General features: G+C 45.2%; 1 protein-coding gene across 1 annotated transcript in view; it reads right to left on the reverse strand.

Moving 5' to 3' along the window:
• Positions 1-27,916, reverse strand: part of LOC122797814 — a 2,009,088-nt gene that overhangs the window by 634,892 nt on the left and 1,346,280 nt on the right. The window contains exon 15 of the mRNA XM_044066337.1: positions 7,878-8,081. Coding sequence (XP_043922272.1) covers positions 7,878-8,081 — 204 coding nt within the window. The remainder of the gene's footprint in view (positions 1-7,877; positions 8,082-27,916) is intronic.

Below are 27,916 nucleotides of genomic sequence, written 5' to 3' on the forward strand. Positions count from 1 at the left end.
TAGTTTCCAGGGTCTGTAGACGGCCCACATTTGTGCATCGGGATGACTGCTGCCTTTTTCCATTCACTAGGTAGGAAAACCTGCTTGGAGGCTACAGTTAAATAGCAATTCCAGAAGACCTGATGGGTCATGTTTCATACTTAGAAGGCATCCTGGGATATTGTCTGGGCTCCCTGATACAGCGTTCTATGTCTCAAACAGAGCATTAAGGACCTGTTCCCTAGTGCTAGTAGGGTAGATACATTTGATATTTCCTGAGGGAAGGCTGAGGGGGGATAGAAGTAAAGATCGAGCTGAATTTATCAGCCAGGAGGTTAGCTATACCTTCTGGCTCAGTATAGGTGACTATTTACAATGAGTTCTGCACACAACTGTGTACTGCCTCTGAGATTACACACACAGCTAAAGAAAGCTTTGTGGTTGCCCTTGGCTGGGCTTACCTCAAATTTGGCTCTGGTAGACTTTTTTGTCCTCCGAGTTGTTTGTTTAGTTTGATGAAAGTGCTTTTATCCTGCTTACTGATTTTGCGAATCCACCAGGATGCCCCCCCCGAGTTAGTTCTATATTTCTTCCTGGTGGATACAACTGCTTGTATGTAGCTATTAACATGCTTATACAGGGTTTCTGTGAACAGTTCTGCATAGGTGGCAGTGTTCTCGGGGTTTATGGGAGCTTGACATTTTGCCAGGTTCTCACTTAATAGCAGGTAGTTAGCCTTAGAATAGTTCCTGATTATTCCAGGTATAGCTGGGGGGGGTACAGCAACATGGAAGAGAAGGACATCTATGGTTTTGGTAAGATTTTACACAACTATTCTATATTCTTCTATTCCTATGTTGCAGTAATCTAGGTGTGGGAGCGTACCACAGCTTAAGAGGATGAGGGGGTGGTGGTAGATGCAGCAGGTTCTACCAGACCCTGCAGGATTTCCCTGGTGAATCCTGTCCTAGCTCTGGAAACTTGGTCCAATTTGTAATGCTTAGTGAAGGTGTGGATAGTGGCTCAGGTGGCTGCTTCCAAAATGGATGCTGTGCCTAGGCCTTTCATGAAGGCCCTTGAAGTGGCCACAGCTCTAGTGGAATGGGCCTTGATTCTCCATGGGGGTTCCTTTCCGTGGTGAGAGTAGCAGAAGCAAATAGATTTCCTGATCCAGCATGCAATGGTATGCTTGGAGACTGCCTTGCCCAGGGCTCTGGGGTGGAAGGAGACAAAGAGCTGGTTAGTCTTTCTGATGGGCTTGGTCTTGCCCAGGTAAAATCTAAGTTTTCTGTGCACATCAAGGGAGTGCAGAATCCTCTCCCCTTTGTTAGTGGGAGAGGGAAAAAAAGGTGGGCAGATGACTGGATTGGTTAAGAGACAGATCATTTACCACTTTAGGCATAAAGGAGGGGTTGGTTCGTAAGGACACCCTATCTTTGTGGAAGATGGTGTAGGGGGGACAGGCCATTAAAGCAGTACAGTTGTGTACACTTACCATAAATGTAGATGTTAGAGTGTATTCACTGTTGCAGTCAACACATTTGGGTTATCTGCTTGCAGTAGCTCTCAGTTGGCCTGATTATCAAAGTTTTGGGTCCTGCGTTGATTGCTCTCATCTTCCATGACGTCATGTAGTCAGGGGTATACAGCATGCAGCCGACGCCATTACATCAGTTTTTCTTGTCCCAGATGTCAGGTGCCCCCATAATGGGAAGCAATTATATACAAGGTTACACCTCCAACAAAAAAGCAAATGCACCAAAAAGCTTTAAGCATAGTAAACAAGAACAGAAGTATAGTCAATAGAAGTCAGGGGGTTGGAGGGTAACCAGGACTGCAACAGTGAACACACACTCAAACATCTACATTTATGTTAAGTGTACACAAAGTACAGTTGTGTACTTACCATAAATGTAGATGTTTGAGTGTATTCACTGTTGCAGTCATTACACTTGGGTTATCCCTGCTGGCAAGCTACCCGCAGTCGGCCTGAATTCCTAAGTACTAATCCGGCATCGGTTGCTGTCGCCTCTTCCCTGAAGTCAGTGCGCCAGGGGTATACAAGATGCAGCCAATGCCATTTTCTTCAGTTTTTCTTGTCCCAGATGTCAGGGTAGGCTAAAAATATTGCTTATAAAAAAGCATGCACTAACATAAACATTACCTTCATCAACAAGCAAATACACCACAAAGGTTGTATAGAATAGAAAAGTACAGATAAGTCCCAGCAAAGAAAGAGGGATGGTGGGTGGGTAACCTGGACTGCAACAGTGAATACACTCGAACATCTTCATTTAGGGTAGGTACACAACTGTACTATGTTCATCGTGTTTCACTGTTGCAGTCATTACACTTGGGTTGAATCCCAAAGCTGAGGTTGGGTGGCTGGGTCTAAATAGAATTAGGAGTGGCTATGAGGCCCTGCAGAACTGCAGTGGCAATGCCTGCTCTGGATTTACAGTAAAGAGTTAAGTGGTAATGCTTTGTAAAAGTGTGCACTGAAGTCCAAGTTGCAGCCTCCAAAATATCCTTGGTTGGTACTCCTCTGAGGAAGGCTGCTGAAGTGGTTGTTGCTCTGGTTGAATGTGGCCTAATGCCCTTAGGCACTGATTTGCCATGTTGTGAATAGCAGAAACGAATGCAGTGGCCTATCCATTTTGAAATAGTCTGCTTTGAGATAGCCTTTCCTTGTGATCCTGCAGCATATGCCACTAAAAGTTGCTCAGTCTTTCTGAAAGCTTTAGTTTTGTCCAAGTAGAAGCATAGCTGTGTGTGTATATCCAAAGAATGCAGAAGTCTCTCCCCTTTACTCTGTGGGTTTGGATAAAAAGTAGGCAAATTAATAGTTTAAGAGCCACACTGGACACTACCTTAGGCATCGATGTTGGGTTCGTCCTTAGAGAAACCCTGTCCGGATGGAAAATAATAAAAGGTTCCACAGCCATTAATGCCTGTAACTCTGAGACTCTTCTTGCTGAAGTTATTGCTAGGAGCAGAGCTGTTTTCCATGATAAGAATTTTATCTCGGCTGTATTGGCTAGCTCAAAAGGAGGCAGTGTGAGCTTTTCAAAGACAAAATTGAGGTCCCGTGTAGGTATCGGTGCTCTCCTTGGAGGTCTTATGTTTTTGGCAAACTCTGAGGTACTGCCTTAGCAGTGGATGTGAAAAAATAGGTGGTTCCGTATTGTACAGAGCTGAAATGGCAGAGGAATGGATCTTAATTGATGAGAAGGATAGGCCTTGGTCCAGCATCTCAATTAGGTATTGTAAAATCTGAGGAATATTTGGAACAAGCATGTCAACTCCTTGTGCTTGGATCCAAGCACAGAATCTCTTCCATTTTTCTGCATAAGATTTTCTGGTGCTGAGCCTCCTGGCCTCCAAAATAACACCCATAACTGCTTTAGAGAGAGTTGTGTTCTGAGTGGTTATATTACCCGCCATGCAGCCAGATTTAAGGTTCTGAGTTGGCTGTGCAGGATCTGATTGTTTTGTTGGGTCAGTAAATGAGGAATTTGAGGTAAAGTCCAGGCTGGGCCTTGAGACAAGCTCTTTAGGATTGGATACCAGTGCTGGCGTGGCCAGACTGGGGCAATAAGTATCATTTTTGGCTTCTCTTGTCTGACCTTTAGGAGTACCTTGGGGAGGAGAGGCAGTGGAGGAAAGGCATATACTGTAAGGGTTTTCCAGCTGAATGATAAAGCATCCACCTTCCATGCGTGTGTGTGACAAGTCCTTGTGCAGAATCTCTGTAGTTGGCAGTTGTGAGGGGAGGCAAATAGATCTATGTCTGGGCATCCCCATTTCCTTGTTATGCTGAATACTTGTGGATCTAGTTTCCACTCGTGAGGGTCCATGAGGTTTCTGCTTAGTTCGTCTGCCAGAATATTTGTCTTTCCTGGCAGGAATTGTGCTTGCAGATGCACTTGATAAGTCAATGCTGTGTTCCACAAAGTCATGGCTTGCCTGCAGGGGGGGTAGGAATGTGTGCCCCCTTGCTTGTTTATGTACCACATGACTGTAGTATTGTCCGTCTTTATCAACAGTTGTCCTGGATGGAGTAGGTCCTTGAAGGCTGTCAGGGCATTCTGTACAGCTAGCATCTTTTTGGTTGATATGAAGATGCATTTGGCTTGCGGGCCAAGTGCCCAGAATACATTTTCCTGCCATGTGTGCCCCCTCCCCCAGGTATAATCCGATGCATCTGTTAGTGTCTGCCTGGCTGTGGGTAAAGTAAATGGCTGTCCCTTGTTGTGGTGAAAGGCCAGTGCCCACCATCGAAACTCCTGTTGCAGGCAGGGAATGAGGGTAATTAATGTTTCCAGGCTGTGGCAATGTTGAGTCCAAACACTTTTTAGATACCATTGTAGCTTCCTCATATGCAGTCTTGCATTAGGAATTAGCAGAATGCAGGATGCCATGAAGCCCAAAGCCTGCAGAATTTTTCTTGCAGTTAACTGGGACTTTGTTGCCATCTTTTCGAAGGAAGAAGTCAGCTGGCTTTGTTTGTCTAGCGTGAGATAAGACATCTGGGCAATTGTATTTAAGCTTGCACCCAGGAATATTATCTCTTGAGAGGGTACTAGTTTTGATTTCTTTTCGTTTACTGTGTACCCTAGGTAAATTAGTAATCTTTTTACAAACGCCAGATGCGTTAGTAGAATGTCCTTGCTCTCTGCTTGAATAAGGCAGTCGTCCAAGTAGGGATATATTTGAATTCCTCTGTCTGCAAAAAGCAATTACTGGTGACAGGCATTTTGTGAAGACCCTGGGCGCAGTAGATAAGCCAAAGGGCAGTGCAGAGAATTGGTAGTGCATTGAGCCAGCTATGAATCTGAGGCATCTTCTGCAAGATTGTCTGACTGGGACATGCAGGTATGCCTCTGAGGTCCAAAGTTACGAGCCAAGTCTTCTTGCCCAGCATGGGCAGAATTGCTGCAGTGTCAACATTTTGGAACGTCCAGAAAAGTGTTTAGAATAGGCAGGTCCAGTATTGGTCTCCAAGCTTTGTCCTTTCTGGGTACCAAGAAAAGTCTTGAGTAAAATCCTTGTTCCTGCTCTTGCTGTGGTACTCGCTGAATAGCCCTCATGTCCATGAGAGATGAAATTTGCTTTTGTGCCTCTGCCCACTGATTGTGTGGCAGGTCTGTCATACCTTTTTGTCTTTGGAAGGGTGTGAAAGTGGAACCTGTAGCCCTGAGAAACAATATTCAAAACCCATTTGTCCTGTGTGATCATGTGCCAATTTTGTGAATAAGTGCTAGCTTTCCCCCAAGGGTGCTGCCAAAAGATAAGTGCTTGGCATTGGCAGTGGAAAGTCATTGGGACAGTTTCCTATATGGCTGTGATTTGTCTTCTCCAGGTTTGGAGGTAGAAGCACCCCATTGTTTAGGCTTGTATGAGCCTTGGGGCTGAGATCTGCCTCTAGGGCATCTGTATCTGCCTGTTTGTGGCCTGTGACACTGGAAAGGACCAATTCTTAGAATGCCAGTTCCTGCTAAATCTGGGTGGCTGAACCTGTAAACAATCCATTACTGTCTGCATAGACTTCGCTTTATCCTCCATTTTCTTTAACACCTCTTTCTGCCTCAACACCAAAGTATCATGCTGTAATGGAGCATCTAATAATTTTGCTTCAACATGATCAGGCAGATTCTGTTCCTTTAACCAAGCATGCCTTTGAATGACAGAACCTTTAACAGCGGCCCTGCAAGAGGCACCCAGTGAATCAAAACCACATTGCAAAGTATGCTTTCCCACTTGTTCAGCTGCATGCAATAAATCCTGCATTTCCTTATTTTCAGAACATTCAGAATTTGTCAGCATTTTCTGTTTTAGCAGTGACATTAAGTATTGCTGATATTTAAGCATATGAAACTGACAATTTAAAGCCCTTACAGCCAAGGTAGCAGAGGTGTAATCTATTTTCCCCCATCTGTCTAGTGCTCTAGAATCCCTATCAGAGGGGACATGGTTTTTTGCAGTGGAAGCCTTGACTCCTTTGGGACCCTGAGATATAGTTACTGGGTCAGCAGCAGGGTTTTTATATAGAAATTTATGTGAATCTGGAACCCTGTAGTACCTGTCTGGCTTAACGGGTGCAGGGGGTAAAGAGTCAGGAGACAGAGCGGACTCTGAAAATACATCTACAATGTCTAGTACAGGTGGAACAGCAAGAAGTCTGTGCTGAGGGAGAAAAAGAAAATCTCTGAGCCTTTTCTTAGATTCTGAGTAATCCTGGCTCTCCCAGTGGAAATGCTCCCTCATAGTGTGCAGGGTTTCCCCAAAAGAATAGTCCTCAGGAGGAGAGGCTGAAGGAATAGATTCTTCAGCATCAGAGTCCTCATAGGGAGGAAGACAGTATCCCTGTTCTGAAGAGGAGTCAGATGAAATGGAAACCTGATCAGAGGTATCCTATTCAGTGTCTTGCCTAGGCCTTTTATCAGGAGGGGGATGGGAACCCCTAATCAAAGTAATTAGGTCTTCGGCCATTTTAAGCATCTGTTTTTTGGCATGGAAGTCTGTCCAGGAGAATGCGGGTAGTTGTTTCTTTTTCTTTAAAGCTGTTTTAGTCTTTGCCTTGGAAGCTGAGGTTGGCTTGATATATAACTGTGTAGGTCTGAAAACACCCTCAGAAGCCGATGCCTGCACAGCGGCTCCAGACCCATCTGACGGAATAGTTTCCGAAGGCCCAATACCTTGAGTCACCAGAGGCCTAGTTGTCTCCACGTGGGAGTCGGAGGCGGCCTGTGGCTCTTGAGGTAGCGTGTGTCAGGGGCTGCGAAAGCACCTCACTGAGAACCGGCGACTGGCCTAGCGGAGGCTTCATCGTGGCTTCATCGTCTGTTTTGGACCTCGGATGCCTGTCCTTCTCTTTTTCCTTGCGCTTTTTATGAACTCCGGTCGTCGGCTGTTCGGACGGCATTATATAGTTAAACCTTCGGCCAAATTAATGAAAGGCAAAATCGTACAGACGCGTAATAGTGCGTTGGTTAAATCTAGCACAAAACCGACAACTAGCAACGTCGTGGTCAGGGCCTAGGCAAGGAATACATTAAGAATGAAAATCCTTATGATGTATTTGCTTCCCACAAGAAATACAATTGTTAACTTTTTCTGACATCGGTCTGGAGCAAGAAAAAAGTTTCCCCAATGGGGTACTTCGCTTTATTGAAGACTTCGGATCTGAAATTCAATTTCGAAAATCTCAGGAGTCGGCCGACCGGCACTTGCGAACTGCTTTTGCTTCGGGCACCGCGCGGCAAGAAAGACTGAAGAAAATGGCGTCGGCTGCATCTTATATACCCCTGGCGCACTGACGTCAGGGAAGAAGCGACAGCAACAGACGCCGGACCAGAACTTTGGAATTCAGGCTGACTGCGGGTAGCCTGCCAGCAGGATAACCCAATTATAATGACTGCAACAGTGAAACACGATGAACATCCTCACACAACACTTGCCCAGTGTTTTTCTATTTTATAACGTTTACATTTTGTGTTTACTTTTAAACTAGAAAAAATGTTAAAAGTAACAAACACATTTTAAGGCACTGCAAGATAACGATCACCATCAAAGAGCAGCATAAAGAATTTTCTCATTCTGAAGGCAGAAGACTTCTAAACAAATGTGTCAACTTACAAAATAAGTGAAAGGAAAATGACATCACAACAAAAATTTGCATGCATCCACGGTTTGAAGCTATTGGTTAACAGGCACCCTTAGGAATACTTTAAATTTCTAACTCAGAAATTCATCCTCACCATGTACAGTTGGAATATTAACAGCCAATTACCCCATCTTAGAGAGGCACAAACTTTTGAGCAAAAAGGTTCTACAAATCACATGACAAAACAATGACCAGTTTAATGCCATTCCAAGACACAAACATTTTTTCTTACTTGGCTTGACTGATGATGCTGAAAGACTCATTTGTATTCCAAAGAGCTCCTTTCCTTGTAATGCTTCTAGAGCTTTTTCTTGACTCTCTTTATGTTGGAAAAGGACATAACCATATCGTTCCTCACCACTGCCATGAACCTGTACCTCAATTATCTTTCCAAACTTTTTAAATTCGTGGAAAAGACCACCTCTCACCCCTGAATCTAAAAAGAACAGAAAGAAAAAAAGCCAGTCAATTTCAAAACAATTCTGTCAACTGCAGAGGACTCAAACATATGAAAAGCCGCACAAAAATGAGTATAAATGAAGGAACAATCTCTGCAAGGCTTGCAACCTGCTGCACTCAAGGTAGCAGACCACACAGCACCTGATTTTAAAAAGACTCATTCTAGAAATGCAACAATAAGCTCAAAGTTTTATATAAAAAAGTAATCAAACAGCAGACACACAACTTGAGCAAGTAGCACAGAGGGATAATTTTCTGACTACTGCCCAAGCAACCAGAGGTAGAACACTGGCTTGAGCTCTTGATGGCACAGGCAGGGAAGATGGGTGCGCCTATCCTGTGGACTAAGAAAGGGGTTATCACAAACCTTTGTCTTAGAGCCGGAACCTCTAATGGAGAGCAGACGCTTGCCATGATGCAGGAAGCCAATATATGAAGACAGACACGACTGCCAAACTAATATCAGTAGTCACTGTTAAGATATGAGGATAAGTAGATATGGGCTGACAGAGGATCCTTGAAGAAAAGCAACCATTCAAGTTACGACCATAGGAAAGATGAGCTATAAAATAAATGCTCTTATAGCCAAGCAAGTCAAGTCTGCCTATGATAGTGCCCCATTCTCCAGCCAAGACAGCACTGTCTACCCAGCAGGCAGAGGAGCAAAAACAGCAGACACATTAGCTGTTCTACACAGAAGACTCTTCCTGATGGATTTTTTGGCTGAGTCTAATCTTTTCATCAGAAGACTAGACTTGCCTTCAAGGCCTTCCCTAATTATTGAACTGAGATGTAGTGGCTGTACTTCAGCAGCACTAAGTTGGCAAAAATTACTCTTCCATTTTTGTCTAATCCCCTCAGCAGGGCAGCTGAACAGCCAGCCAGTAAGGGGACAAAATGCTCAAGAAATCTGCCTTAAGGATAGCCAATCTTCCATCAGCTAAATCCCATTCTTCTGCATGTACTGCAGCAATAAAACTTGTGAAGTATGAACTCAAACAGTCCCATAAGAACAAAGGCCTGGGTACTCAGGTTTATAAGAATCTCACATTTTACCATCATGTGGAGGCGGTGGTCAGAAAAGCCTTTTACTTGGTTTATCTCCTAAGTAAAGGGATCGCGTAAAAAAAAAAAAAAAAAAAAAAAAAGGAGGCTATTACCTTCTCTGTACTCCTCCCTTACTAGACCTATGATTAAGTATAATGCCCAGTTTGGTATGTACATCTCCAAACACCTGCATCAACTGGAATGGCCACAGAAATACCTCACAAAGAGAATCCATGGCCTCCAACACCTACCCTATGTGGACAGGCGTAAATCACTATCACTCTATGCGGTATCAAACAGATTGCTCAGAGGTGAACCGTGTCTCGCCTACAAGGCAATGTCAGACCCTGCCCTAATGGAAACGCTCCATATCTGCAAGTCTAACTCCTTGCACATTACCTGTTCGATGGGCCTAAATCTAATATGCAACATCAGCAAAAGTTGGTCTCCCAGAGGCTACCCAGTCTCTGGAATAGATTTCCCATACATGTCAGACTATCTCACCAACCCTCTTCAAACGCAATCCTGATGAGTGGATGAGAAACCATAAATTTGTCCCAGGGGTTCCACCTTTGTCCCTCACTGACCAGGGCGACAGGTGCTGACTGAGGTTTCTTTTTTTGGGGATAAACTCTGGGCTAGGCTTCTAAGGGCCCCAAGGCCATTAGCCTAGTAATCTCTTATGATCCTAATATCTCCTATAAGTGTCCAATGGCAAGGATAAATAGTAAGCAGTAGACCAACAGGACATGGAAATTTACAACTACCATCAGCCAAGAAGGGTGCATTCAGGGGAAAGAGAGCCAAAGAGGGCCACATTCAGAAGATACAGGCAGGAGTATGAAGTCTAGGATATGAGAACTCTGAGGCCAACAGGAACGCAATGAACAAATCCTACAAGGCCTGACCATACACACCAGCAAGCAGCTACTCCCGAGGACAAGACCAGACTGAAGCTTGGACCAGTAGACCAAATTATGAAGGCACAAAGAATACCCCTGACCACCAGTGAAGGAGTAAATGGTAAAAAAGGAACCTGCCCCACCTCCTGCAAATTATGTTATAAACCACTGCTCAATCTAATCTAAAGCATAGTCACACTGGAGGATTGTCTCTACCCAAGAATAACATACCACTACAAGACTCTTCCATCTCTCAAGAGAAAATATAGTTGTGTACACTTAACAAAAATGTAGATGTCTGAGTGTATTCACTGATGCAGTCCTAACTGATGGAATTTTATGCGAAGGAATCCCCTGGGCGACCTGACTACGAAGGAATCTCCTCCTTCAGGAAACCAAAGAACATAGACATTCAGGGTATAAAAGGAGTCAGCCAGCATCATAACCTCAGCACTTTCTTGCCTCCAATAGGAAGAATACCCAAACTGGTCCATGAGGTCAAGGGCCTTAGTCCAGGATACTCTAGAATGTAGCCTTCACCCTAAATGGAACAGAGGGGGAGCAACCTGGATCAAGGCAGGTAAATTCCCACCCCAATCTTTGGGGCAAGAGAGGAAGGAGGGAAGGAAAGAATTTGGAACAATGAATACACTCTAACTTCTACATTTACGGTAAGTATACATAACTACACTATGTTCTTCATGTTTTACTGCCGCAGTCCTAAATGATGGGATGACTTCCAAAGCTGACAACAGGATGGATACAGGATTTTATCCAGAAAATAGGATAGGATGCCTTGCAAAACTGCAGTGATAAACCTAGCTCTAGACTTGAAGGATGGAAGGTGATAATGTTTGCTGAAGGTATGCCTGGAAGGCAAAGTAGCTGCTTCTAAAATGTCCTTAGTGGCCAACCCTTAAAGGCAGAAGACACTGTGGTAGCCCTAAGAGTGTGAGCTAATAGTCTGGCGGCTTTTTCCCATAGTGGTTATAGCAAAACAAAACGCAATGGTAGATCCATTTGTAAATTGTTTTAGAAACTGGTCTCCCTTCAGAGTAACAGGCAAAGGCCACAAAAAGCTGTTCAGATTTTCTGACAATTTTTGTTTTGTTCAAGTAGTAACACATATGTCTATGCACATCCGATGAGTAGAGAATTCTCCATCTCTTATTTTGAAGGTCAGGTAAGAACACAGGTAGGTGGATGGTCTGGTTCAAGAGATCTCGGTAATCACATTATGCATAAAGCAGAGGTTAGTCCTAAAGAGACTCCTGGGATGGAACATGACAAAAATTCTACACATATAAGGCCGGAAGCTTTGATACTCTTAGGTAAAATAATGGTTAGTAAAAAACCTGTTTTCAATGTCAAGTAGCTGATGTCTGCGGAGGCAGCTGGGTTGAAAGGGAGGAGGGTGAGCTTCTGCAAAAAGAAACAACTCCCACGGAGAAGCTGGGGGTTTTCTTGGATGTCTAAATGTGAAAGAACAGTTCCGCAAAATCTTACCATAACCACACATGTCCTTCTCTTCTATATGCTGCAGTATCTACAACATGAGGGAGTCCACCTCCAGTTGACTTGTACATCCAGCCGTTATACCAAAGTTAAAATGCTACTACGAAGGTAAGTGCAACGGCCCGCATCACAGCGTACGTCGGCCATAAACGGACATCAGGACGCATCTACCTCAGAACAGAATACCTCCAAGCACCAGCCTGAGCGAGTATCCAGAAGTCAGGCAAGATTCATGGGGGGGGGGGCATACTGCAGCACATAAAAAAAGACATCTATGGTTATGCTAAGATTTTACACAACTATTCATATGCTGCAGTAACCATAACCTGAGGGAGAATGTCAAAGCTCATGCAAAAGAAGAACTGGTAGGAGGAAGAGAGATTTTTCACAAATCCATGCAGAATAGCCCTGGCAAATCCTGCTCTGGACCTGGAGACGGTATCCAATTTGCAGTGTTTGGTGAAGGTGTGAACAGATGACCATGCAGCTGTCTCCAAAATGGAAGCTGTATCCAAGCCTTTAAAGAAGGTTCAGAAGAAGAGACAGCCCTGGAGTGGATTGCATCTTAAATAGAGAAGGGAGATCTTTCCCATTTGTGGTCTAACAAAAGGTAATGGCTTTAGAAATACAGCAGGAAATAGTTTGCTTGGAAAAATGATGTCCCATGGCTCTTGGGTGACAGGAAATAAAGAGCCTATTCGACTTATGGATGGGCTTGGTCTTTTCCATGTTGCATCTGAGCTGTCTGTGCACATCCAACGAGTGAAGGATCCTTTCACTAGAAGAACTATGGAGAAGGGAAGAAGGTAGGGAGATTGATGGCCTAATTTAGTGATAGCTCATTCACTACCTTGGGCATGAAAGACGGACTGGTAAGTAGGCGCACCCTGTCCCAATGGAAAAGTGCGAAGGGAGATACTGCCCCATGAGGGCTTGCAGCTCAGAAACTCTTCTGACTGAGCTAACAGCAACCAGGAGAGCAGTTTTCCACGTGCACTGTTGTAGAAAAGAGAGTCCTTAGCTGGCTCAAAAGGAGCTAAGGCAAGCTTTTCTAATGCAAAATTGAGATTCCAAGGGGGAGGGGGTTGGCTTCCTTGGTAGCCTGATGTGCAGAACTCCTTTCAGGAATAACTTGACTTTCACCAACAGAAATGAAAGTCCACAAACTACTGAACAAAGAACAGAGAATCTGTGGAAAGAACCTGATATTCTGGAACTGTAGATGCACCAACACAAATGAAAACGACAATTTTACCTAGGCTTCGTCTTTAATGCACAGACTTCTTCAAAAAATAACACGTTTCACCCCACTCCAACAATATATATTCACACAACCTTAAACACCTCCACTTTCATTAACCAATTACATTAATTAAATTAACTAAAGCCATACACATCTTGAAACTGGTATAAAATACACACTTTAAATTAACAATGTTGCACTATCCCACAATTCTCAACAAATCACTATATTACATTCCTATAAAAAACATTAATGTTTTCATTTTAATTTTTATAAACATTTCTAAAATTAATATATATACATACATATACACACCTCAATGTTCTGAGATGTTATATCATACATCTCACATCTCCATATTAATAACATTGACCTGTTCTTAAAAACATAATTAAAATGTCCTTTTAGAACATATTTATTTCATCCTAAGATATGTTTTAGTTTCAAAATAGGTAGCATGCTTATATTATCATTGATCCCTGGAAACACTGTGGCATTTAGTCTTAGACCGGAGGGCCAAATGTGGACCTACAGCATCCCTGGGTGAATCCCCCTGTGGGGGGGATCACAGTGAAAAAACTGCTGCACTTCGCATTCAGGGGGCTGGCAAAGAAGTCACAGCAGGAAAGGCCCCACCTGGAGAAGACCTGAGCAGCCACTCGGGCGTTCAGGGACCACTCGTGAGGCATCAGAATAGCTCTGCTCAGCCTGTCTGCTATCACACTGGACTTCCCCGGAATGTGCACTGCCACTAGAAAGCGCTGGGAAGTGATCGCCCAATTCCACAATCTCATGGCCTCCCTGCAAAGGGGGTAGGACTTGGTTCCTCCCTGCTTGTTCAGATACCAGACAACCGACATATCGTCGGAAAGAATCGCAATAGTTCCCCTGGGAAGAGAACTGTGAAGTGCCTGTAATGCTAGCACCACCGCTCTCATCTCCAGAACATTGATATGAAAGTGAACCTCGTGGTCTTGCCACGTACCTTGGACCGTCTCGCCCAGATAATGCCCCCCCACCCTATCTGGGAAGTGTCCGTGGTTACTGTGGCAATAGGGTCTCCCTTGATTCAGGTTGGACGACAGAAGCCACCAACGCAGATCCTGCCAGCATCTCTCCATGACGAGAATCAGATGGGACAAGGGACGTTCCTGATATGACCACTGGGCTGAAAGGAGCCACTGAAGTATTCGCATGTGTAACCTGGCTACCGGAACTAGAAGAATGGTAGCCACCATTGATCCCAACAACTGAAGAACCATCCTGGCTTGGGCTTTTTCCCGGGGTAGTAAAGCCAGGACTTGGGCCTGTAACACTTTTATTCTCTCTGTCAGTAGGAAAGCTCGCATCTCTACAGAGTCTAGCTCTGCGCTGATAAAGGCAACACGCTGTGATGGCAGCAATACAGATTTTGCCCAGTTGAATGAAATCCCTAGAAGATGGCCCAATTTGACAGTAGCTCTCGTGGCTTGGACAAGTAGATGCCTGGTGGGGGCGGTGAGGAGCCAGTCGTCTAGATAGGGAAACACCTGGAATCCTAGATGTCTCAGGTGAGCTGTCACCACTGCCAGACACTTGAACACCCTGGGAGCTGTGGTGAGACCAAAGGGCAGGGCCCGGAATTGAAAATGACTGGCTCCCAGGCGGAAGCGTAAATGATTCCCGGAAGCCTTGTTTATCTTGATGTGATAATAGGCATCCTTGAGATCGAGGGAGCACATCCATACTCCTTTTTCCAGCAATGGGAAAATGGACTGCAAAGTGACCATTCAGAACTTGGACTTCTTTACAAAGTGGTTTAGACGGCTGAGATCCAGAATGGGTCTCAAGTCCCCTGTTCTTTTTGGCACCAAAAATAACCTTGAGTAAGTTCCTAATCCGATCTGGTCTGCGGGGACTGGTTGGATGACTCCTTTTTCTAGCAGCTTTGAGACCTCTATTGCTGCCTGATCCCGTTGACTGGGTGGAACGTCCGGGATTTTCCTTGATGGTGGGGGACGGACGAATAAAGGGAATGGTGTAACCTCCGGTGATGATACGAAGAACCCATCGTTCCTGAGTGATGGACTCCCAGGCCTGAAGATGCTCCGAAAAACGACCCCCGACTGGCTCCGGAGATGCACAGTCGGGTAATCCCTCAGGGACGTTGGTAGGAGGAACCAAGAAAGGACTCGCAGTCTCCTGTATTGCGGGGGGCCTCCACCGCCTCTAGGGTGACACCTTCTATTAAAATCCCCCCCCTCCTCTGCCCCTGGAGGGGGGGGGGTCACTTTGATGGGCAGGGGAAGACTTTTGAGACTTCTTGAACCACATTTTCCCTCCCCTCTGAGCCTTGGGATAAGGTCTAGAGGGAAGCAAAAAACGGGACCCAATGGCAGACAAAGTCTTGCCCTCCTGCTCACATCTAGTGAGGGTGTCTTTCACTTTGGGTCCAAAAAGGGAGGACCCGTCGAATGGGGTGTCCGTGAATGAAGACTTGAAAGCCTCCGCAAAATGACACAACTGCATCCAAGCTTGCCGCCTGAGGGCTACGCCTGAACTCGCTGCTCTACCCGCCCCCTTGGCTGCATAACACATCAGCCTCATGGACGAGTTGACGATGGAAGAAAGGGTAGACAGCTGGGCATTAAACTGGGCCAACACCTCAGGCAAGTTACCCGACAGGGTATCTTCCAACTCCTTTATGAGATCCCTTTGGAGCCACGTAAAATGACAAGTAATTCAGCGACCGCAAGGTAAAGGTCACTGAAGACAGGGTACGCTTCCCATACCTATCCATACTCTTAGACTCCTTATTAGGAGGATGGATGAAGTAGAAGCCTCTGCCACGTCCTTCTGAGTGGCAGACGCCACCACCATAGCATCCACAGGTACTCCCCTTGGTCAAAAATTATTTTCCAGGAGGCGCAGATGAGAACTTATTGGGGTGGCTAGGAACTGGCTCCACAGAGTGAGGGTGTTCCCACACCTTTTGACAAATAAGATCCAATAATTCATCGAAGGGTGGAGACACCCAGGAGGCGGAAGGCTGGGCTCCGAAGGCCTTGAGGAAGACCGACTCCTCAGAAGGGTTTTTGGATGGCTGCCGCCCCGCTGTCTCAAGATCTCCAGGATATCGGAGAACGAGACATCATCAGAGGACGACTTCGGGGACTCTTCTGCATCATCGAGGTTGGTGTCAGAGGTGACAGACTCATCTGGGGAGTCTACGTGCTTCCTCTTACACAACTTCTTCCTGGGAGGCTCCTCAGGCACGGACCCTGAAGGGCCCTCAGAAAGCAGGGGACCACACATGGAGGTATCCTCAGGCCTAGGAGCCCCGCTGTCCAGAGATAGGGGGGCACCAGCAGCTCTAGTCGCAGCGTCTGGGAAAGGAGTTGCCAATTCAGGTGAAGTCACTATGGACTTGGCCAGCGCGCTCCTCAGCCTCTAAGGAGGTCCACCAGAATCGGACAAAAAACCCACCTCCGAGACCATGACCGGAGTCGGAGTACCCCTAGCCAAAGCACCAAGGGGGAGACTCAGAGCCGAAGCCTGAAGCCCCGATGTATCCCCCTCGGGCTAGACCGAGGACATCCGAGTACCGAAACCTGTAGAAGGGATGGAAAAGGTAGGAGCCGAGGTCGGATCCGAAAGACTAGCAGGAGATTTCGGAGCCGACCCAAGGACATCACTCGATTCGGCAGACTCTGGCTCCGATGACACCGAGGTTGTCGGAGGAGGAATAAACAGAACCGATATAGTGGCTGGCTCCGGAGCCGACTGGGCTAGAGCCAAAAATAATTTAGTTAGCAGTGGCGACTGGAGGAGCCTCTGGACCACCCTATTTACATCCGAATCAGACAGCCTGGAGGACTTGGAGGAGACAGAAGGGGGTCGAGAAACCTTCTCTGTTGGAACCTAGAAGAGACTGGGGGAACGGCTCTGAATCGGCTCCAAAAGGATCGGAGCCGAAGCAGGCTCAAGAACCACGGCAACCTCCTTCAGCGCCGACGACCGTGGAGTCGAAGAAACCGACCCTGAAAAAGACCAGGCTTCCTGCGGCTCCGAGACTAGTGGAGCAGAGGAAGGAGACATAGCCTTGGACAGTACCTCCTGCGGCTCTGAGACCAGTGGAGCCGAGGAAGGAGATATAGCCTTTAACTTTTTCTCCGGAGTCTCCAAAGAACCAGTCAGAGCCGGAGACTTCATTTTTGCCTTGGACTTGGATTTCTCTGAAGGGGGAGAAGACGATAAAGTTTCCTCAAAGGAGGGCTTAATCAAACCCTTGAGGATAAGTTTATTTTTTCTCTCCTGTAAAACCCCGGAAGAGAAGGCATGACAAACACTGCAGGATTCCTGCAAATGTATGGCCCCAAGAAAATAAACACAGATGGCGTGGCCATCAGTCAACGACATTTTGTACGCACATTTGGCGCATTTTTTAAATGCCAGATGGCTTATGCTCTTTTTGCTCCTTACCAGACGTAAGGAAAAAACAACCGCACACTCTGCAACACAAGGAGGGAGGGTGGAAAGGGCTCTAACGTAAACACCCAAACACTAAGACACAAGAAACGCCTGACACCAAGACACAAGATAGGGCAAAGGCCCTCTAACTCAAACGGGCCTAGCCCACCAAACAGAAGGATACCACACAACCAACAACAAAAAGGCCGCAATCAGTCACAAAAAATGGAAATAACAGACAATGTAGCTATAAAAATAACTTTTTGGTATAAAACTCTAGCAAACAGCTATAAGTTCAAAAAAAGAGAGGGTACTTAGCCACAGCCAAGTCGAGACCACGTCGTTACTCTAGGAGCGGCAAATGAGATCTGGATGTTTGGGCGTGATGCATTCTGGGATACAGGGTTAGCCCAGCCAATGAGAGACTTTGTGCTAGTTATAGTGGCCGAGTCTGAGCCGACTCTCTGCTCCGAGCCCACCAGTAATGAATGTAGGTGAGATAGGATCACATTACATCTGCCATTTCATTTCACATATATCCAAATGCACATCCAGGACAACACCCTATCCTTTTTTATTTGCTGTATTATACAAAACTTGAATTTGTGCTCTGGATATTGCTCAATGTGTCTAACTAAAGCGTTGGTATTTTTCATATGCCTAATATCAAGTGTATGTTCACTAACTCTTTCGCTGAACGTTCTACAAGTTTTCCCTATAGAGAAGGCCAAACAATCCTCACATTTAGCCATATAAACAACATTTTTGGTATAGCAGTCATAGTGTCCATGTATACCTATGGACTCTCCCTCAACATCTATTTTTTCTCCAGTAACCAAAATGTACTTACATATACTGCATCTACCACACTTGAAATTTCCTTTACTTCGGTGGGAACTCCCACTCTCATTGATAGTACTAATACCTGATTCCAATAACTGCTTAAATGACTTCCCTTTTCTAAGTACATTTTTGGAGGGTTGCTCAGTTTTCTCCATACATTACTATCCAATTTCAACAGTTTCCAATTGTTGTGAATAATGTTAACTATATACTCAGTGTCATAATTGTAAGTAGTTATAAAAAAACAATGACTCACTCAATTCGGTGGTAATGTTTGTTTCATTTGTCAAATCCACTGCCAAAAGCAAATCAACTTGATTACCCACATTATTGTTCGTTACCAAAATTGCCCTATAGACTCCATTAGCTCTCTTTTATTTGACTTCATCCATAATGGAATCACACAGAGCCATGGGATAACCACGTTTAATAAACATACCTCTAATAAAATCAATTTCTTTAAGAAAATCTTCATATTCACTTACCATTCTGGCTGCCCTAACCATTTGACCTTTAACTATCGCTTTTTTTTCTGATGGTTAGGGTGCCAGCTCTGGTAACTCAAATACAAATTTGAAAATGTAGACTTTCTATAAATGCCAGATGTCAAAAATTTCCCAATCTGATCCACCTTTAATTTTACATCCAAGTATGATATCTCCTCCCTACTATATTCGTAAGTGAATCTGAAAAAATGCACTGTACAGATTATCTATAAAGGCCCTCATGGTTCCAACCGATCCATCCCACACCACTAAGAAGAACAGGTTAATGTTATTAATATGGAGACGTGAGATGTTATGATATAACATCTCAGAACATTGAGGTGTGTATATGTATATATATTAATTTTAGAAATGTTTATAAAAATTAAAATGAAAACATCAATATTTTTTATAGGAATGTAATATAGTGATTTGTTGAAAATTGTGGGATAGTGTAACATTATGTTAGTTTAAAGTGTGTATTTTATACCAATCTTAAGATGTGTATGGCTTTAACTAGTTAATTTAATTAATGTAATTGGTTAATGAAAGTGGAGGTGTGTAAGGTTGTGTGAATAGATATTGGAGTGGGGTGACATGTTATTTTCTGAAGAAGTCTGTGCATTAAAGACGAAACCTAGGTAAAATTGTCATTTTCATTTGTGTTGGTGCATCTACAGTTCCAGAATATCAGGTCCTTTCCAGAGATTCTCTGTTCTTTGTTCAGTAGTTTGTGTACTTTCATTTCTGTTGGTTAGAGTGAAGAAAATGGAGAACCTGGACTCTGATCCTGACATTAAGGGGCTGCTTGAGCGTATTAACCAACAATTATCTGAGCATGGTAGACAGATTAAGCAGCTAACAGAGCAACAGCAGTTTGGTGATGGAAGTTCTATGTTGGGGAGTTTGAGAAGTTTGTGTGTTCCGCTGACGCAACCCACTACGGTTTCTGAGGCTACTTCTCAATTGAGTCCTGATAAGGTGAAAGCTGGTGAACGGACTGGTAATGCGAGTTTAAATGGTAGCCACCTTTATGGTAGCAATTTAACCTTCAACAAAATGCAATGGAAGGTTAATAATTTCAATTTCCAGCAAGAATGTGACATTAAAAATGTGGCCAAGAAGGTTAATCAAACTTTGGTTAGTCGTTTGAAGGATTTTGACAAAAAATTGTTTTAATATGAAAAAATTGCAAATTGAAAATAGTTACTTGCAAAGAAACATTGAATTGGGGTTGGTGCCGCGAGGGCTGCGACTTTGGAGATACCCCAATGGCATTGATAAGAATGCAGAAATGGTTGACGAAGTACATCAATTGTTTGACCTGACTGGAATTGATTTTATGAAAATAATGATTAAATACAATGATTCGCTCATAGCCCGTTATATACAAGATTTAGAGAAGGAGAACGAGTTTATCTTGGCGGACTTGAATTTTGAACATTATTAAACTAATTACAATATATTGGCGACTACTGAATCCAGTTGTGCCAATATATATCAAAGAAAACTTAATAAGATTAAGAGAGACACGAATGAATATAAAAATAAGAAGGTATATCCGTTGTCTGCAGGTAACCATGGCCACAGACTGGCAACAACCAATGAGGAGTCAGAGGCAGGACAGGAAGTGACGAGGCGGCAAGACTGTTATAACAGGGATGATGAGCAGAGCAAATTCCCTATAGATGGAGGTCCCAGGCGGTCAGAGAGGTTGAGGAATCGCGAACAGGGACGGCAGCAGCAAGCGACGGATGGGAGCTACGAGTATTACAGGCAAGGAGCGAGACTGAAAAAATGGAACTATGCACAACAGCATCGCGACTCGCAACAGGGGGGATGGAGGTAGACTGCTTGAATGATCCGTTATTAGAAGTGTTTATTCTGAGCTCGAGTTTCCAAACTGTGGGGCAGTTAATGTTTGACATTTTGGGTTTTTCTGAGCAGCAGTGCAATCATAATGAATTGGGGAACATTGATGAATCAATAACGTGACAAAGGCCAGTGTGTGTACGGACTTTATGGACATTAGTAGTAGTGTTGCTAATGAAAGTGATTTAATATCATCTAAATTCACATGCGATGTTGAAATGTTGAATGTCATTGACACTATGCAGGGGGAAGGAAATGCTGTTTAACTAGTCTGTGCATTTCAAATGCTCATGGGGATTATAAGTTATATAATTATTCAAGTAAGGTAATAAGGAGTGAGCATGCTGAATTATTATCAAAAGGTTTTTCCTTTATACCTTTAAAAAGATGAAATTTGACTGAAGTTCTAATAGATTTAAAAATGTTAAGAAAAATGAATATTAGGATGTTTTTTTGATTATTATCACCAGCAAAGAAATGTTGGTTTAAGGAAACCAAGTAAATTTAATCCGCCCCCAAATGGGATGGTGACTTTGTATGAAAGGGCTTGTGAGCTGGATGTAAGGGAATACATGAGAGAAAGTAGAACTATTGGAAAAAAGAGGGTTTTCGATAACATTAATAACTTAGATAGAAATGAAGAAAAGTTGTTAAAAGATTTGATTAATGATAAGGCCTTAAGTTTCATGAAGCCTGATAAAGGGAATGGCATGGTGATAATGGACAAAAATGATTATATAGATTATATGTTAACTATGTTAACTACTGACACATATAAAGAGACTAGTTTAAATCAAGTACATATTGCATACTCAAAATTTGATTTATTGATTGATGATTTATTAATGCAGGGGCAAATAGAGGAAACTGAACATTATTATTTGATGAATAAATTTCCTATGGTCAGCAACATTTTTGGTATACCAAAATTGCATAAAGGGTTGAATAATATCCAATTAAGGCAGATTGTTGATGGAAAGAGGAGTAAAACATGTTTTATAATTAAGTTTTTGGATTTTCACTTACAAAAAGGGTTAAAGGGATTTGGATATATAACCAAGGACTCATGGGACTTTTTGAATAAGTTAAAGGCAGTAAAAATTACTGACTACACAACTTTGATGACTATCTATGTATGTAATTTGTTTTCAGTCATTCCTAATGAAGTTGGATTGGACTGGCTGGTAAAACAATTAAAAACTGGTGTATATGAACAGGATCGCTTTAATGTGTTTGTGGCCTTAATGGAGGTTGTGTTGAAAAATAATTATATATTCTTTGAAGGCCATTATTATAAGCAAAGCACTGGAGTGGCAATGGGAGCCGCTTGTGCTCCAATTTATGCAAATTATATAATGTCCTTCTGGGAGCAAGAATATGTTTTTATTAGTGAATATATGAAGCACATACAGCAATATAACAGTTTTTTGGACGACATATTTGTGGTGTGGGATGGATCGGTTTGGACCATGAGGGCCTTTATAGATTACATAAACTGTACAGTGCATTTTTTCAGATTCACTTACGAATATAGTAGGGAGGAGATATACTTAGATGTAAAATTAAAGGTGGATCAGATTGGGAAATTTTTGACATCTGGCATTTATAGAAAGTCTACATTTTCAAATTCGTATTTGAATTACCAGAGCTGGCACCCTAACCATCAGAAAAAAGAGATAGTTAAAGGTCAAATGGTTAGGGCAGCCAGAATGGTAAGTGAATATGAAGATTTTCTTAAAGAAATTGATTTTATTAGAGGTATGTTTATTAAACGCGGTTATCCCATGGCTCTATGTGATTCCATTATGGATGAAGTCAAATACAAGAGAGTCAAATACAAGTGAGCTAATGGAGTCTATAGGGCAATTTTGGTAACGAACAATAATGTGGGTAATCAAATGGATTTGCATTTGGCAGTGGATTTGACAAATGAAACAAACATTACCACCGAATTGAGCGAGTCATTGTTTTTTATAACTACTTACAATTATGACGCTGAGTATATAGTTAACATTATTCACAATTGGAAACTGTTGAAATTGGATAGTAATGTATGGAGAAAACTGAGCAACCCTCCAAAAAATGTAATTAGAAAAGGGAAGTCATTTAAGCAGTTACTGGAATCAGGTGTTAGTACTATCAATGAGATTGGGAGTTCCCACCCAAGTAAAGGAAATTTCAAGTGTGGTAAATGCAGTATATGTAAGTACATTTTGGTTACTGGAGAAAAAATAGATGTTGGGGGAGAGTCCATAGGTATACATGGACACTATGACTGCTATACCAAAAATGTTGTTTATATAGCTAAATGTGAGGATTGTTTGGCCTTCTATACAGGGAAAACTTGTAGAAAGTTAGTGAATAAGAAGTTATGTACTCACCATAACGTTCCATCTGAGTAGGTAAACTTCATTTGTCAGCAACCTTTGGGAATCGGATCCGACCTTGGATCCGAGCCGGCAGTTTTCAACAGCTTTAGATCCGAGCTCCAAGCTCCTCCCCCTACCCATAATCCCCTGCCAACCCTAACTGACCTCAGATCAAGTTTGCCCAACAGCAGAAGCTGCTAACAATGATTAATCCCAAGATAAGTGGGTAAAACACATGGACCTGAGTATGAGAACATTCGCAAGTGAGGGGGCAGGAGGGAGGGCCGGTTGCTGACAAATGAAGTTTACCTACTCAGATGGAACGTTATGGTGAGTACATAACTTCTTAATCTGAAGTAGTTAACTTCATTTGTGCAGTAACCTTTGGGACAGAGTCCCCAGCTACCTGAAACTTGGGCAGCTGTCATGGAACGATGTTCCGGAGCACTGCAGAGCCAAGGGATGCTCTCCCTCTGGAGATAATGTCCAATTTGTAGTGATTGATAAAAGTATAAGATGAAGCCCAAGTGGCTGCCGAGCAAATATCATCCAAAGAAACTCTAGCTCTAAAAGCCGCAGAGGCAGACATAGATCTAGTAGAGTGGGCATTGACTCCCTGAGGTGCGGGCCTGCCCGAACTTTCGTATGCTAAAAGGATACACTGTGAAATCCATCTAGAGAGTGTGACTTTAGACACAGATTTACCCAAGTTAAATTTGGCAAAGGAGACTAACAACTGGTCGGATTTCCTATGACCAGATGTCCTGTGGATGTAGAAGCGAAGTTGTGTATGCACACCCAATGTGTAATTTGTATTCCCCTTTGTTATGGTAGTTAGGAAAAAAAGACCGGCAAATTGCTGGACTGGTTAATATTTGACTCGGAGGCAACCTTGGGAAGAAAGGAGGGATTGGTCCTGAGGTAAACTCTATCCTTGTGAAAGGTCAACAAGTATGGGGGTTTTACACAGAGGGCCTGTAGTTCAGAGACCCTTCGAGCAGAGGTGATGGCGACAAGAAAGGCCGTTTTCCATGACAAGAATTTAAGATCTATGGAAGCTGCAGGCTCAAACGGGGGAGTTGTCAAGGCCTGAAGCACCAGCGTTAAATCCCAAGGAGGGACTACATCCTTCACTGGGGTCTGAGCAGAAAGGTGCCCTTCAAAAAGCTCTTACACAATTTCATGGTGATCAAAGGGCCCAATTATTTCCAATGTGATAATGAGAGATAGCTGCTAGTTGGACCTTGACTGTGGAGGAACTAGCCCCCTGATGAAACAGTCCTGACAGAAAGTCTAATACAGCGGGCAAAGGAGCTGTAAAAGGATCCAAATTTTTGCGTTCGGCCCAAATGGAGAAACGTTTCCATTTGCTGCTATAGATCTTTCTAGTAGAAGGCTTGTGCGCTGCTACTAGAATGGTTTTAACTGGGGAAGAGATACCGGGAGTACTAGCTATGAGTGGAACTGGAGCAGCCAAGCTGTGAGCTTGAGGTTGTCCAGGTTCGGGACTAGGAGATCTAGGGGGTGGGATATTGGATCCGGACGGGGATCCTGAATCAAAGGAGAATTCACCAGATGAGACCAAAAGTAAGGGAACCAGGTTTGACGAGGCCAAAACGGGGAAATGAGGATAATCCTGCTCCCCAACCGACTGGCTTTCTGAAGAAACTTTAGCATCAGAGGAAGAGGAGGGTAAGCATAAAGAAGACCGGGAGGCCAAGCATGCACCAGAGCGTCTCTCAGGGGTTCCCAGAGGGGGAAATGAGAGCGAAGTAGTCGTAACATTTTGTGTTCGAGGGAGAGGCAAAGAGATCGCAACAGGGTTGACCCCATTTGGCAAAGATCCGATTCGCTATCTCGGGATTCAGAGACCACTCGTATGGTAACAGGATGGTGCGACTTACTTTGTCCGCTAGAATGTTGGACCGTCCCGGAATGTGCGTTGCTATGAGAAAGCGGTTGGTGGAGATCGCCCATTCCCACACCCTCATAGCCTCTCGACAGAGTGGGTAAGACCTGGTTCCCCCCTGTTTGTTGATGTACCAGCCAACCGACATGTTGTCCGTTTGAATCGCAATCGTTCCTACAGGAAGGTGGTCCTGAAGTGCTTGCAACGCTAACAGCACTGCCCTCATCTCTAGGACATTGATATGCAGTGAGGTCTCCGTGAGGTCCCACATGCCTTGGACTGTCCTGCCCGAACAATGCCCTCCCCACCCGAGGCGGGAGGCATCCGTGGTCACCGTGGCTAGTGGAGGGGTCAAAGAAAAGGGGCATCCTTACTGGAGGTCTGGAGATTGGAGCCACCATAGGAGGGCCCTCTTGCAGGCTCTGCTGAGGGGAACAGGATGGCTCAGAGGATAGTGAAGAAAGGACCACTGAACCTGGAGGGTCCACTGTAAGACCCTCATGTTCAAACGTGCCATTGGCAATAGGTTGATCGCTGCCGCCATCGAGCCAAGAGTACTCAGGACCAATTCCGCCGAGGGAGCTGGAGATTGCAGAATGGCCCACACATGTAGCCTCACGGATAGTAGTCGGTCTGTGGTCAAGAAAGCTAGGAGCTTGTTTGTGTTCAATCTGGCCCCTATGAAGTCTATAGTCTGAGTTGAGTAAGAGACTACTTCTCTATGCTGATAGTGATCCCCAGCTGGGGAGGTAAACGAAGAAAGTAGTTTCTGGCTGCACAGAGTAGATGCCTTGTCGGGGCGGTCAGGAGCCAGTCGTCCAGGTACGGGAAGACCTGAATTCCCTGGAGCCTCAGGTGGGCTGCTATCACTGCTACACCCTGGGGGCTGTGGTGAGACCAAAGGGGAGGACCCTGAATTGGAAATGACTGGCTCCCAGCCAGAAGCGGAGGAACCTCCTGGATCGCCTGTCCATCAGAATGTGGTATTATGCATCCTTGAGGTCTAAAGAGCACATCCAATCGTTCCCGCAAAAGGGGGAGAATGGATTGAAGAGTGACCATGCAGAACTTCTCATTGGTTACTGACAGGTTCAGGGAAGAGAGGTTGAGGATTGGTCTCAAGTCCCCCGTCTTTTTTGGCAACAAGAACCTGGAGTAAAACCCGGACCCGCACTGGTCTGGGGGGGGACGTGTTGGATGGCTCTTTTTTCCAGCAAGTGTTGGATTTCCATTGCTGCGGCCTCCCTCTGATCAGGTGGGACATCGGGGAGGAATCTGGGGCTGCGTGGGTAACAAGAAAAGGGAATTTGGTATCCTCTGGATATGATGCGAAGCACCCAGCGGTCTGTCGTGATGGACTCCCAAGCTGATGGGTGCTTTTGAGAAACGCCCCGCGACTGCCTCCAGAGTGGAGCAGTTGGGCAACCCCTCAGGGGTGTTGCGTGGGTTGGTCCGAGAAGGGTTCTCTGGATCCAAAGTTCCGCGGGCCACCTCTGCCTCTAGGGCGGCATCCACCCTGCCCTCCTCTGCCGCGGAAGAGCTGGTAGTCCGGAGCGGGACAGGACTGTTGTGACTTCCGGATCCAAAGTTCCGCGGGCCACCTCTGCCTCTAGGGCGGCATCCACTCTGCCCTCCTCTGCCGCGGAAGAGCTGGTAGTCCGGAGCGGGACAGGACTGTTGTGACTTCCGGAACCACATCTTCTTCTGTCCCTTTTGGTTCTTAGAAAAGGATCTCTGGGGAGCAGAGAAGCGGACTTAGACGGCAGACGTCGTCCCGTCCTTTTCGCTCTGGACCAAGGTATCTTGCATGGTTTTGCCAAAGAGGGCAGAACCATCAAAAGGGGCATTAGCGAACAACGCCGTAAAGGGTTCCGCGAAATCACAGTGCCGGAGCCAGGCCTGACGTCTCATAACGAGGCCTGCTCCGCCGGCTCTAGTGGCTCCTTCCGTGGCATGAGACAGAAGCCGCATAGAGGTGTTAGATATGGATCGTAGAGTGGACATCTGGGTGGAGTGCAATTGTTTGCCCTCCGCTGACATGGACTCTGGGGGGGGGGGGGGCGACGCAGCGTACTCTTTGATAAGGTCCCTCTGCAGTCGGAGCACATGTGCCATGTAGTTCAGCGACCTCACAGAGAAGGTAGCCGAACTGAACACCCGCTTCCCTAGGCGGTCTATCGACCTCCTTGCTCGGGGGATGAACCAAGGGACTCTCCTGAGCAAGTTCCCTCTTGGTGGCCGCCGACACCACCAACATGGCATCTACAGGGGGACCCTTACTCCAGTGGGACTTGTCAGTGGGTGGGCTAAGGATTTTTTTCCGGGCGCTTGAGGACTGGCTCCACAGTGTCCGGCTCCTTCCACACCCTGGTAATGATCAAGTCTACCAGGGGGTCGGCCGGAGGGGACACCCAGGAGGTAGACGGGCCTGCTTCAAATGCCTCCAGGAATACGGATTCGTCCAAGGCAGGCTTTGGGGCAGACCACCCCTCCTTTATTCTGAGCATCTCCATGATGTCACCAAATGAGACATCTTCGGGGGGTGATCTTGGGGAGCCATCCCCTTCCTCCAAATCAGTGTCCTCAGTCAAGGACTCGGGGGAGTCCAGGTGCCTCCTCTTGCACCTTCGTTTGTGAGGAACCTCCTTGGGGGGGCTGTCCGAGGAGGTCTCACCAGCAACGTCTTGTTTCAATGGAACTACCTGGGATGTCAAAGCAGGCTGTCTCTGGGGCCGGGTGATGGAAGTCGGGCCCAACTGAGGAGTGCAGGGTGGAGCCGTGGCAAGGGCCGGGGGCCTGGAATCCCTCGACAGGACCCTCTCCACCACGTCGAATGCCGAGGGAGAGGTGTTCTCTCTGGGATCCGAAAGCAGACTCTCCCTTGGATCCGACGGATGGATCGGGACCAGTGCCGAAGCGATAGGATCCGGCAGACCAGCACGCTCCGACCCGGACTGAGCCGAAGGCATACCGATACTGCCGGAGCCGAAGCTCAGCCCTCGGCTCCAAGAGCTCGGATCCTAAGAAAATGGACCCGACAAACTCGAGGGAAGTGTTGGCGCCTAAGTACCCGAGACTATCGGCGCCGACACACCCCCAGCTCCAAGGCTGCCAGGCTCCGAAGACTCCGAACCCGGGAAACAGGACGGAGAAGGAGCTATCGGGGCGACGAAGGAGA

Source organism: Protopterus annectens, chromosome 3.part1 (genome assembly GCF_019279795.1).
Source record: "Protopterus annectens isolate FY-2018-M chromosome 3.part1, PAN1.0, whole genome shotgun sequence".
NCBI classification, from domain to species: domain Eukaryota; kingdom Metazoa; phylum Chordata; order Ceratodontiformes; family Protopteridae; genus Protopterus; species Protopterus annectens.